Consider the following 13,475-nt stretch of genomic DNA (forward strand, 5'->3'; position numbering starts at 1 on the left):
GTGGGATGACTGACAGGTCACCAGGGCTGACTATGGGATGACTGACAGGTCACCAGGGCTGACTGTGGGATGACTGACAGGTCACCAGGGCTGACCAGAACCACTGTGCTAGATCTGAGAAGTTTTGTGGCTGCGGAGCCAAAAATCACAAGAGAACAGATTGTCCTTGGGTGAGGAGAGAAGTGGGTGACTGTACCTGGATACCACAGCGTTTGTAGAGGGGGTGGAAAGGCAAAGCTACTGAAAGGGTTGTTTAAGGAGAATCTTAGGGGAGAGAGGTGGGTGCAGTTGGGAACTGAGCTCTGCAGAGGGCTGGATGCTGCAGACATTGAAAAAACCATCAAGAAAAAGACAGGGGATGGGGGCTCTACTGTGTCTCCTTGGAAGCTGCTGGCACAATAGGAAAGTTCATGATGACACACACCTTTGGGGGGCAGAGGCAGGCGCATCTCTGTGAGACTGAGGCCAGCCTGGTCTACAGAGCGAGTTCCAGGACAGGCAGAGTTCATACAGAGAGCCCTGCCTAAAACAAACAAAATGGAACACAGATCATCAACGCAAACAAGCCAACCCAAAACAAACAAAGTTCCAGTGAGGTGGTAAGGGCAGGTTTGGGGACTCGGTAAATGGGGGCACACTTATGGAGAGAGTAAGTGAAGAATGGCGTGAAGCCTCCCCTTTTGAGAAGCCTGAATGTGGACAGAGGGTGGAAGGAATCAGTCCTATGTGAAGCGATGGTAGAGATGGGAAGCTGAGGACTCCAGTGCAGGGAGGGAGGGAGGGTGAGGGAGCAGGAGAGGGATGCTGGGCGGAGCAGAGCGATAGCTGTTCCCTTGAGGATGGAAACTGAGCAATACCCAGTGTCAGCACGCAACAGAACCTGTGGCCAAGGCTGGAGCTCTGTTGGGTGTGGAGTGAGGAGCAAGAACGAAATGGCCCAGACACTTCTAGGAAAGCCCTGAGTGTCCAAGGAAGTCAGAGAGCCAGGCTCTTGAAAGGGTTCCATCAGGGGATGGTCTCAGAAGACAGGAAGTGGGTTCTAGATGCAGGGAAGAGCAGCTTCCGCCCACACCTGTAGTCAGTCCTAGAAGCACCCATCCCAGATGTCCTGGGGGGGGGCTACTGAACCAAGTCAGCTGCCACCACCAAGCCTTAAGCTCCCCCTCTGGGACCAAGGAGGTAATTTAATGTCTGTCTCCGGAAGAGCTCACATTTATCAGTGGTAGCTGCTTGGTCCCAGCTGGCCATAAGTCACAAAGCTTTGGTGTATTTCTCTGGAGCTGACAACCTCTTGTAAATAACATGCCAATGCTCTCGGATCCTGGCAGAAGTCCCCCACCCCCTCTTCTGTTTTTAGAGTGACCTTCTCTTTCAGCCAAACTGGAAGTGTCCAAGAAGCACCCTGATGGAAGCCCTGTCAAGCGCTAAGTAATTCAGGGCTAGGTTTGCAGGAGCTCCCCTCTCCCCGTCCCATCTAGGGTGGGACACGGTGCTGATTTTGTGACTGACAGCTATTCAAGTTCAAAACACAAGTCCCCTCTGGCCTGGGGAGTTAACACGTAAAGACATAGATTTGTTGAAGCCCAACAACCTCGTGGCAAGTGTCTGAAAAGCACCACAAAGTGAAGTAGGGTCCTCACAGCTAAATAGAACAACTTAGAACTTAAGAAGCCCCTTCCATGGGGATTCAAGAGGCCAAGATAGAGTCGTGGGCCCTGTAAGGAAAAAGGCTGAGACACACTGTGGATAAAAGGACACCCTAGGGATTTATAAAGAGCACACACCACACAGCACATCAGCTATGCCTTCTAAAGCTCCTATGGGTGCTCCCTGCCGTAAGCAGTGCAGATATTTATAAAGATGCAGAGAGGCCTGGGAGGGGGGCCACACCAAATGGAGGGGGGCTGACCACTCTGCTAGAGAGCTGAGGTTAAAGAGTAGACAGGAGGTGTGGTCTTTTGTCTAAGCTTATTCTTTAAAATATTGATTTGGGAAGATTGGTTGCACACACCCACGGGTAAAATGACCCTAAGGTGAATCATTTTGTTTAATTCCTGGTAATGAGGAAATTAGCCCCATTTTCTTATACATATTCAGTCTTACCCTTCATTTCTTCTTCTGATTTTTCAGTCAAAATCTAATACTGCCTTCGTTACCATAATAACGGTATTTGTCCCGTTATCCAATTCTTTTCTAATGGAGATTTCTTCTTTAAAAACAATTCAGCTTGGACACTTTAAATTCAGCCACAAATGTTTCTCAGAAATCAGACATAGGTTTGATTCTAGTCCCTTGAAGGGAGAAAAGGGAGTTTAAGATTCTGTACACTTACACTGGGACACCGAAGCAAGAATTCTCCAGGAACCCATGTGGAGAAAGTCTCTGTACCTGTGAGAAGATGGGGGTAGCGGGCAGCGAGATAACCACCGCAAGTAGCTTTTCCATCAGGTTATTAGCATATTCACCAGGTGATTAGCATGTTCACTAGGGGATTAGCATATTCACTAGGCAATTGATATATTCACAAGGCGATTAGCTTATTTACTAGGTTGTTACCCAGTTCACTAGGAGATTAGCATATCCATCAGTCAATTAGCATATTCACCAGGAAATTGGTATAGTCACCAGGCGATTAGCATATCACCAGGCAATTAACCTATTCACTAGGTTGTTACCCAGTTCACTGGGTGATTAGCATACTTATTGTTCATCGATCTTGAAAATGGGGTGTGGTACTAAGTCAAGCTCAATTTGACAGGATCTAGAATTATGTGGGATGAGGGTCTTTCGGCCTGGCTATTGGAGACTATCTTAATTGATGTGGAAAGGATGCATCTCAACTGTGGAACCACTCACTCTGACCGAGATCCTGGACTGTAAATGGGGAGAAGGCTGAACCCTAAGATGTATTTATCTGAGGTTGCCTCAGGGTCCTGTAGCCTCAGTATCACATTAGATAGATAGATAGATAGATAGATAGATAGATAGATAGATAGATAGATAGATAGATAGATAGATAGATAGATAGATTAATGGATGGATAGATGAATGGATAGATGGATAGATAGATGAATGGATAGATAGATGAATGAATAGATGGATGGATGGATGGGTAAATAGATGATAGATGAGTAGATGGATGGATGAATGGATGGATAGATAGATGAATGGATGAATAGATGAATGGATGGATGGATGATAGGTAGGTAAACAGATAGATGATAGATGAATGATAGGTAGATGAGAGATGGTTAACAGATGAGAGATAGATAAATAGATAATAGATCAATGGATGGATAGATGAATGGATAGATGGATAGATAGATGAATGGATAGATGAATGAATGAATAGATGGATGGATGGATGGATGGATGGGTAAATAGATGATAGATGAGTGGATAGATAGATGAATGGATGGATAGATAGATAAATGGATGAATAGATGAATGGATGGATGGATGGATAGGTAGGTAAACAGATAGATGATAGATGAATGATAGGTAGATGAGAGATAGATAATAGATGAGAGATAGATAGATGATAGATAGATAGATAGATAGATAGATAGATAGATAGATAGATAGATAGATAGATTGACTGATAAAAGAGAGTTGTAAGTAAATGAAGGCCCTTGGCCTCGGCACCAGTCCTCATAATCAATGTGGGTCACATACTTTCATTTGCAGGTCTCAGTTTCTCTGCCTTTCTAGTGAGCATATTTAACTAAATCATTCCAGGGTTCCCTTCCACCCAAGGATATACAGAATCTTCAGTTATAAATACACTTAAAGGGAGGTATTTCCAGTCAAGATGACAGAAATGAGGATACAAATGATAACAAGGGCTGGTGTGGACGGTGACAGGCTGTTGGTGGTCACATGTACCTGAGCAGCTACTGTGGACCTCAGAAGTTCCATATGCCCAGGTTTACCGCTCTGAGACAAGAACCTAAAGAGTCTACCCTGCCACAAAGGTGCCTGCTTAGCCTCATCCACTGCTGGTCTGTTCTCAGAAGCTAGGGAACGGAATGAACCCAGACGGCTGTCTGCAGAGCGGGTAAAGAAAATGTGGTCATGCACAGCGGAATATTACTCAGCCATTAAAAAAAATGGAATTATGAAGTTCACAGGTAAGCGGAGGAAACTGGGAAAACTTACAGGAAATGACAACACCCCACTCGTGGGAATACTCACTTTAAGTCTTTTGTTTTGTATGCTCAACAAGGATGTATCTAGGAGCTAGGAAGCCAGAAACGGGGCTGACATTTTAAGAGGGAGTGGTGGTGGTGGTGGTGGTAAAATACAGGTAAAGTGAAAGCAGATGAGGTAAAATGGAGATGGAGAAATGCAAGCATTGAAGGAGGGGGTGAGGAAGAGAGGGGCTTAACAAAAACGAGGGGTGCACGAAAAAGTTATAATGGAAACCTGGGATCTTCCAATCCAAATAAAAATCAGAGAGAACAGTAGAACACAGTGGACATGAAATGAGAGAGACAGAAGCCTAATGGTTAAAGGTTTCAGTAGAGATAGGAAGTATTATAGAGGAGAAGGTGGGGGGATTAATAAAACTAATAACACTAATAAAAATCCAGGATGCATGACAAAGCCTTGGAAACCCACTGGTCTGTAAGTTAATTAAAAAAAAAAAATTAACAGAAAAACCCGACCTAGGACTAGCAGGGGACACTTGGGCCACTGGGGATGCCCTGCCTGAGTGAGGGTCAGACCTGCTTATCCTCTCTGTCCCTCAGATCATCTTCTGTGACAGGTGGAGCAGAGCCACCCACCTCCTGTAATTCCTCAGAGCACTGGGTAGAGGCTCGAGCTCTTGGCACAGCTACGTGGTAGATCTCTTTCTAGACGCTGCAGCCTTCATCTCATGACGTGTGACAGTGGCCCTAGTGTGAGGACATGGGAGCAGAGGAGCCAAGAGACCTGCCCAGCTCACACAGTCAGACACAATAAAGGTCTGGAAGAATGAGCTCCGACTACAGATGGTGCACTGACACCCCTCCCCCATGGTCTCTTCTATAGCGGTGAGCACTGGCTACAGAGCAGGGTCTTAAAATAAATTACGACATGACCCAGCTACACCCCTCTCCCTGGCATGTGCAAAAGGACTCCACGTCCTACCCCACAGATCTCTGCTCAGCCATAGCCATGTGTTTCATTGCTCTATTCACAGTAACCAGGAAACAAGACACCACATAAATGTCCTCCAACAGACAATGAGAAGTGAAAATGTGGTACCCACGTGTACTGTGGAATGTAAAGAAGAACGAAACCATGAATTTTCAGGTAAGTGGATCTAGAAAAGATCATGGAGGAGAATCATATTAATAGAGGACCCAGGGACCCAGAAATACAAATGTCACAGGTTCCATTTCACCAGAGGCTCCCAATTCCAGGTCTTCAGATGTCAGCACAGATCTTCGGATATGGTGGTTTATATATGCTTGGCCCAGAGAGTGGCACTATTAGGAGGCGTGGCCTTGTTGGAGGAAGTGTGTCACTGTGGGTGTGGTCTTTAAGACCCTCATTCTTGCTGCCTGGATGCCAATATTCTCCTAGCAGCCTTCAGATGAAGATGTAGAACTCTCAGCATCTCCTGCACCATGCCTGCCTGGATGCTGCCACGCTCCCGCCTTGATGGTAGCAGACTGAACTTCTGAACCTGTAAGCCAGCCCCAATTAATTGTTGTCCATATAAGAGTTGCCTTGGTCATGGTGTCTGTTCACAGCAGTAAAGCTGTAACTAAGACATCAGGTAACTGAAGAAGTGAAACAGGACCATTGTAGGGTGGGGGGGGGGGCTAGCCGAGTACAAGTGGCCTAATAGAAGAATTGGGGGAGACTCTAACCAGGGGGCTGCAGGGAGATGCATACAAAGAAGAGGAAGGAGGAAAACGGTCATTAGGAATCACACTATTAACTGTCTACTTGAAGCCACCTATCATGCACATGAGTAAGTGACTAAATAAACATGGTTTAAATAAAAGGCTGTCATCTGGGCTCACAATGCTATTTCCAAGAGCCAAAGATTGTCCAAGATAAACCCCAGCACCACACACGGGAAGGGGAAGCTCCCCTTTGAGCTTTTGGTCAGGGTTATCTAAGAGACTCCCAAGGGAGCTTTTGCTATTGCCTTTGACAGCCTCCCAGAGGTGGAAGATAAGCCCTTACTACTGGAGACACCATGCACTTCAGACACAGAGCCTAGAGAATCCCAACCTTCTACTGACTTAGAACTGACATGAGTGCCTCCTCGCTGAGGACTAGCTTTCATGGTGCAGAAGGTGCTGTGCAAGCTTACAATGGAGGCAAGCAACCGACACTCATACCCAGTTTTGACGCCTATGAATGGTAACAATAATCAGCACGGCAGGATAACACTGAGGTGCAGGCGATCAGGGGTGCATGGTCACACTGAGGTGCAGGGATGCATGGTCACACTGAGGTGCAGTAGTGGTCCACGCTCCTTGGCAGTAACCAATAGCTCTCTGATTGTTCTTAATCCTTGCCGAATAAGAGGGAAGCCATGCCCTGTACTAGAAACCAGCTTAACTACCAGCGCTAGTGAAGCCATGGACCTTGGAGGAGAACCTATAACCACCACTTTATGAAACCAACACAATCCCTAACTACCCTCCAAACATCCCTCCTTACACCCACAGGTTAAGTGTAGTCCTCGCTGCTCATCAAGGATACTTCTCTTTGCAACAGATGGCAACTGTTACAGAAGAAACCACAATCAATCAAAAGGCAGAGTTCCAGAGCCAGATCTCAATGGCAACATCTATAATACAATTCTTGCACCTGAGGCTCAGGGAACATTTTAGAAGAGGGGGCAGAAAGAATGGAAGAGCTGGAGGATCTGGGAGCTTGCCGTGAGATTTCACCTCCCAGGAGTGTCAGAAGCTACAAGCATGAAGTCTCATCACCTGAACAAGAGAGATATCAGCAGACACGTTAAGGTGGACGGGTGGTCATGGGGGGAAGCTTGCAAGTCCTCAACCCTACACAAAGGACTGTAGGCAACTAAGGAGTTCTTAGAGCCAGAGAAATAGTCTCTCCCTGGTTAGGAAGAGCACACCAACCTCGCTATCTAATACCAAATGGTCAACCATGAAAACATACAGGTACAACTAGGATTATGCAGACCGAGCAGACTGTATTTATGTATTTAGGACTGTGCGCGCACGCGTGCGCGTGCGCACACACACACACACACACACACACACACACACACACGTAACAATTAGTGGAATAGAAGTCATACTTTTGAAAGAGGGCAAAGAGTGTTTCGTAGGAGGATTTGGAAGGACAAAAGGAGAGGGGGAAATGATGTAATCCCATTATAATTGGAAAAAAATCAGAACAAATCAAAAAGCTTTATTTTTATCCTTAACTATTTGTAGGCTTGTGTGTGTGCATATGAGTACCGACACTTGAGTGCAGTTGATCTAGGAGTCTAGAACAAAAGGTATTTTACCCCCTGGAGCTGAAGTGGTTGTGAGCTGCCCGATGTGGGTGCTGGGAACTGAACTCAGGTCCTTGGCAAGTGTTGAGCCATCTCTCTAGCCCCAGGATTATAAAATCTTAGTTACGTTCACGATAAAAAAAATAACTTTCCCCTTGAGAAACACAGTTCAATATACTTTTCTCTCCTTATAAAGTCAGCAGCTTGCCATAGTACATGGCTGGCTTCACATTTCTCAGCTCAAGAAATCCTCCATCCTCAACCTCCTGCCTCCAGAGCAGCTGAGCTCCCAGGCATTGCAGCCCTGCGCCTGGCTCTAGCTCAATTTTCTTTATGACTCCACTCAAGAATGTCACCCAAAACTAAAACAAACGTAACTGACCATGCTTATTTATAAACCAAAGAATCGCTAGTCTGACATCTGGGACAGAAGCAGTGATAAAGATTAGTTACCCTTTGTTGCAGCAGCACTATTCAAAACAGAGGTCTGTGTTACAGTGTTACAGTGTTTCAGCTGCATCCTGACCATCTTCCAAGTCAGCAAATAGCACCAGACTTCACACTTCTCAGGCCCTGAGAGGTCAAGTGACCTACTTAAAGCCACACAGCTGGGCAGTGGCACCCGCCCCAAGCACAGGAAGTGGAAGTCATGAGAGTCAGCCTGCAAGCAGGAGTCTTTGAGCTGTCGGCCAAGGGTAGGCCACAGGGCAAGGCTCTTACCTGGGACTGTGGAAAGAGCTGCTGACCACTGACTGTTGAGAGGGGATTCTCACTGAGTCCGTAGCCAGGGAGAGGGAGCAGCTCATCCAGGACCGCAGACTGCCCTCTGGCTGGGAGCTGATGACAGAGACATTGTCCCTAGAAGGCAAAGGTAGGATACTGACCACAGTGGCCACCACACCAGAATCTGGGCACTGCAGAGTGCTTGATGTGCTGTGCTATGGACAGGCAGTGGCCTGTGAGGTGGGAGGAAGCTTTGGCGTTTGGAGAGGCCGACTTGGGTCTTAACCAAGGACACCTGACTCGTGCCTCAAGTATGGATGGAAACCACTTGCTTTTATTCTAATACCCTTTCTATTAAATGCAGAACGTTTGGACACACACACACACACACACACACCAACCTGATTGTTAAAGACTTGGGGTGTTAAGGACTCTCTCACTTGAGGCTCAAGCTTGCCAGTGAATTTTGTACCAAATAATACACTCATGGGAGATGCAAGGGGTGAAAATCTTCAATCCTCCTTTGCCTTATGGGAATCTCCTTGGCAAGCCGGACTTCTCTTTATGGTCTTTGACGTGTGTGTGTGTGTGTGTGTGTGTGTGTGTATGTGTGAATGTGTCTGTGTATGTATGTGTGAGTGTATGTGTATGTGTGAATGTGTGTCTATAGGAGTGTGTATGTGTGTATGTATCTGTCTGTGAATCTGTGTGTCTGTATGTGTATGTGACTATGTGTGTTTGTATGCATGTGTCTGTGTGAGAGTGTATGCATGTATGTCTGTGTCTGTGTCTGTGTCTGTGTGTCTCTGTGTGTGCGTCTGTGTGACTGTATGTGTTTGTACATTTGTGTGTCTGTGTGTGTGTACAAGCAAGCCCATGAATGCAGAAGTGTTTGATATATTTGTGTGTACAGGTCCAGGCACACACAGTGTGTGGTATGTTTATCTGCCACTAAGTCAGCCACCACGGGACAGGGACATGAACCTGACATTAATCCTGTCCTCAAGATTGCATCCTAGGAGAGCAGCCATGAAATGAAGGCTCCATTAGCTCTACAACAGAGAGAGGCAGAAGGCCGGCTTCTGGGTTAAATAAGGAGCCTCCATTTTCTTCCAGGGAGAAGAGGAAGTGAGTGAGGCAGGTGAGCCTCGGGAAGGTGAGGGTTTGGTGGGAAGAGTGCACACACAAGTACAGAGGGCAGGGAAAGTCAGGGTCCAGGAAGTAGAAAAGCAGAACTCACGGGTGAAGAGGGGATCAAAGATCAATGTGGAACACAAGTGTCCACCTATAAAGTCTGTTCCAGGGCAGAAGGAAGCCATTGAAGGTGGTGGTGGGTAATGGCATAATAACACATGTCTTCCCTGTGTCTAAACTATGTCACACAGGTACACAGGTTTGTACCCCTGTAAGGCATGTGCTGAACCATGAAGCCAGAGCCTCACAGGCATTACAGAGAGCTCTCTGATAGGTGTGAACCTTCTCCCTGCCCACTGCATACACAGCCGAGGGCTCGCCTTCGTAAGCTCCGTCGTTTACTTACCCATCTTTCCCACTGCGGCTGCTACAGTCCACCGCCGTCTGGACGCTGGAAGGAGACACAAGACAATATAGTTATACAGCCGAGACTGGGGGGACCTGGTCTCCAACACAACATACACCTGGGTTGGCCTGCCAGGTTTACCCTTCGCTACTGTGTGGTTGTAGGGTACAGAGTTGTCCTCTCTGAGCCTCCTGCCTTCCTCTGCAAACTGTGGTTGACTAACAACACATGGGCCTCTCTGCCTCTGCCCATGGAGCAGAGTGAGGCAGCCCTTGTGGACTGTTTAGTGCAGATCCCAGAGAACAAGAGCATCCGTTACCAATGCTTTTTTAAAAAAATCATTGGTTAAGACTCTGGGCTGCTCTTCTAGAGGACTTGGGTTCAACTTCCAGAACCTAAACCGTGGTTCACAATTGTCTGTAACACCAGTTCCTGGGGATCCAATACCCTCTTCTGGCCTCTGAGGGCACCCACACAAGGAACAGGCATATATGTATGTAAAACAGTCAGAACAAATATTTTTTTTGAAATGCAACTGGCATCACTGACATTAATTGTATTGTTAGTAAGAACATGCCTGGCACCTGCCTCGCTCATAGTCTTTGGGAAGCCAACAGTTTGGGCTCTGGCAGGATAGCTTCCTGAGGCATCGTGGGAAACTCCTAATATAATTATACAAGTAGCTATTCTCTAGGGAGAAACATGTTTACACTCTCTGCCCACACCATCTGCCTCCATTTGGAGATGAAGATGGTATACCATTCACAAGGCCACTGAACTTCCAAACCCAGTTTTGTGGAGAGACAAGGCACACTGGTAGTCAGTGTGTACCACTGCCCTGAAATGGGAGTCCAGACAAAAGCACACCCCTGCATCTAAGTTGCCTTTACTCTGGTCCTCAGGCTGGGCCTCCAGCCGCAAGGTCTGCAGGGATTTGGGCAGGTCTGAGGAGGGTGAACCCATTGTTTCTTGTGTCTTCCTCTAAAGCTATGCTTCCTTAGGTGCCTCCTCTTTCCAAGCATGTACCTCCAGAGGACTGATGCCCTCGAGGACCATGAACATGTCTTCCATGCATGGAGGCAGGATAGTTGGCTCCCCGGAGCTCACAACCAAATGTCTAACGCCAAGAGGCTGAACCTCATTTCCCTCTCAGCGTGAGCCACGCGGGGAGTCAGCAGTCTCATTCTCTCCATTTGGAATCGACGCTCCTGAGCTTGGACGCTGGATACCATTCATTACTGTCACAGCTCCACACAGTCTGCCCAGCTCAGCAACAGAGCATACACGGGCGCTGCCACTCCTATCCAGGCTTGATCTCTGAAGATGGCTCTGGGGACTTGGAACTCAAAACCACTCCCTCCTGGAGGGGCTCTTTCCCCAGAGACTTGGACACTTCCTGATGTCATGTTTCACTATTGTCTCTGCTGTTCTACCGTGGACGTGGGATGCTTTTGGACCCAGTCTGTAGGAGCAAACCCCACCGAGTGTGTGAGCCCCGTCTGTGTTGCTTCCTGTCTGCATGGCTCCCCAACGGGCTCATCGAGACATCAGCTGAAAAAGAGGGAACACAGCTTTGTAAACAGCACCTCCATATAAAGCTGGCCGTCATGCTCCTGGAAGACTACTCTGAGACGGTCCAAACCACGATTGTTTGCAGCTGAGCAGGGAGATCTGGGATTCCATGCATCATGACTGTACCGGTGTGAGCCGCCATCTCACAAGACACAAGACCTTAGCCACCATTGTTACAACCCCCACCCCACACTCCTGCCTGTGCTTGGAGCAATCCTCTTAAGGAAGGGCAATTAGAAGGTGGAGGCCAGGTGCGCTGTCCGTGGTACTGATCTAGCTCGCGGCGTGACTGAGGCGCTGTCCATGGTACTGATCTGGTAGGCTGCAAAACCCAGGGAGTCTCAAACCCTAGCCCTGGGCTGATGCCTACAGTTCTGTCATCTTGGCCAGTGTGGTTTTGCAAAGGGAGCCTGTGCCAGGAATTTTTAAACAGATGTTGGCAAGGATCGAGGTAATTGATTAAGTGTCTTCAGATGCATTCCTCCTGGGGTACCTTTCACCAGACAGGCGCAGTCTAAATGCAAATACAGGCTGGGAAGTGAGGCCTGGATTCGTTTGCTCCATGTCAGTGACTGACGTGAGCTCACCATCATGGCAACCCAGAAGGGAACAGAGATCTTGATAAGAGGTGAAGGACAGTCAGCATGTCCTGTGTGGTAACAAAGCTGCCTCTGACTGGCATTGGAGGCGGGGGGTGGTGGTGGTGGTGAGGCCAACTCCAGAAACAAGCCATGGCTTAGTGGCTTAAAGCATGCATCAGTGGGACTTTAGATACCCATGGGACTCAGTTTCCTTCTCTTTAGTTTGTAAAAGATACTGATAGGAGCCTGGTGACTATGTGAGGGCAGCATATGCCAAGCATAACAACTGTCCTCCAGAGAGGGAACCACAGGGGGCCATCACCACCATTTCCTGCAAGGTTGCAAACAGACGTGGCAAATTGTGGGAACTCTGACTCTATTTTGTCACCTGGGTGTTGGTTACAACCCTTCTCAGAAAGCAGGGCAACCAGTAACATTCATTTAATGTCAGAGGGCACAGGGCCCATGCTGTGACTCTAACTGGGTGTCAACCTCCTTCGATGAGCAGAGAGCTTGCTCAAGCTGTTCTTCCAGGTCAGGGCATGTTCAGCACTCATGGAAGGCAGCTTCAAGAAAAGGGCTGGGGGAGCAGGCACTGTCACCTCATGCAGCAGGGAACTTTACATCCAGGCCAGAGCCAAGGCTCATCAGCGAGTTGTTGACACACAATGTGTCCTCAGAAGGCCAGTCTCTGGTTCCATCCAGGTATCTCTGTGTCTCCTTCACAGCCTGATGTCAGACCAGTTCTTAGAGCATATGAGTTGGAGACCACCCAGCAGCCACTCACCCCACCCCCAAGGACATGATCGCTCCGAGAGTCCTCAAGAGTCCTTTTATCCATGACTCTGAAGTTAAGGGAAAGCTGGCGATCCCTCCACACCCTACTGTATCCCCAGGCAAGGCAACAGGAAGAGCAGCGGCAGATTCTGGAGCCAGGAATAGATGGAAATTTCTGTCAGCCAGTGTAGCCTTCCTCTCATGACTAATGAGCATGTTGGAGGCCCTGGGGATAAACTGAAACATTTCCTCCATGAGTCTAAGAAGGTTGATGCTACAGTGTAACCTACGATGCCAGGCTCTGCTGCAGAGTCACAGGAGCTTAAGCAACACTGTGTGCTGCCTGATCTGAGCGTGTGGCATGGCTCCTAGCCTGCAAAGTCCTGTTCCATTAAGATCTCTAATTCCAGGTGAACTGTAGAATTGTGAACTGGCATAATGAAAACAATTCTCTCAACTTGGCTGTTAGAGTTAGTCTCTCTCTCCCCTCCCCCTCTCCCTCCTCCTCCCCCTCTTTTCCTCCTCCTCCTCCTCCTCCTCCTCTTCCTCCTCCTCCTCCTTCCTTCCCTAACGCAGTGGTCTGAATCCTCATTGAGACTTCATAAAGAACTATCTTGGGCCATTATTTTAGGCTCCAATCCAAACCTTTCTCATTCAAGGCAGTAAGAATGCACAGAGTGCAGTTTGCAGCTGCTGATGAGGGGGAATTTGCTGGCACCAGGGTAGGAACTGGGATTCCTGCTCTATTCAGCAGACCCATAATGGTACAACAAGTATTCCTTTTTGTCTTTGACAGTCAGTG

General features: G+C 47.8%; 1 protein-coding gene across 2 annotated transcripts in view; it reads right to left on the reverse strand.

Annotated features, from left to right (window-relative positions):
• Myo18b (myosin XVIIIB) overlaps nt 1-13,475 on the reverse strand; it is a 209,404-nt gene that overhangs the window by 18,112 nt on the left and 177,817 nt on the right. For both annotated transcript variants that reach the window (XM_029533813.1, XM_029533814.1), the window contains exons 41-42: nt 9,744-9,788; nt 8,201-8,338 (exon numbers count right to left, since the gene is read on the reverse strand). In XM_029533813.1, coding sequence (XP_029389673.1) covers nt 8,201-8,338; nt 9,744-9,788 — 183 coding nt within the window. The remainder of the gene's footprint in view (nt 1-8,200; nt 8,339-9,743; nt 9,789-13,475) is intronic.

This window comes from Mus pahari, chromosome 23 (genome assembly GCF_900095145.1).
Source record: "Mus pahari chromosome 23, PAHARI_EIJ_v1.1, whole genome shotgun sequence".
Lineage (NCBI taxonomy): Eukaryota > Metazoa > Chordata > Mammalia > Rodentia > Muridae > Mus > Mus pahari.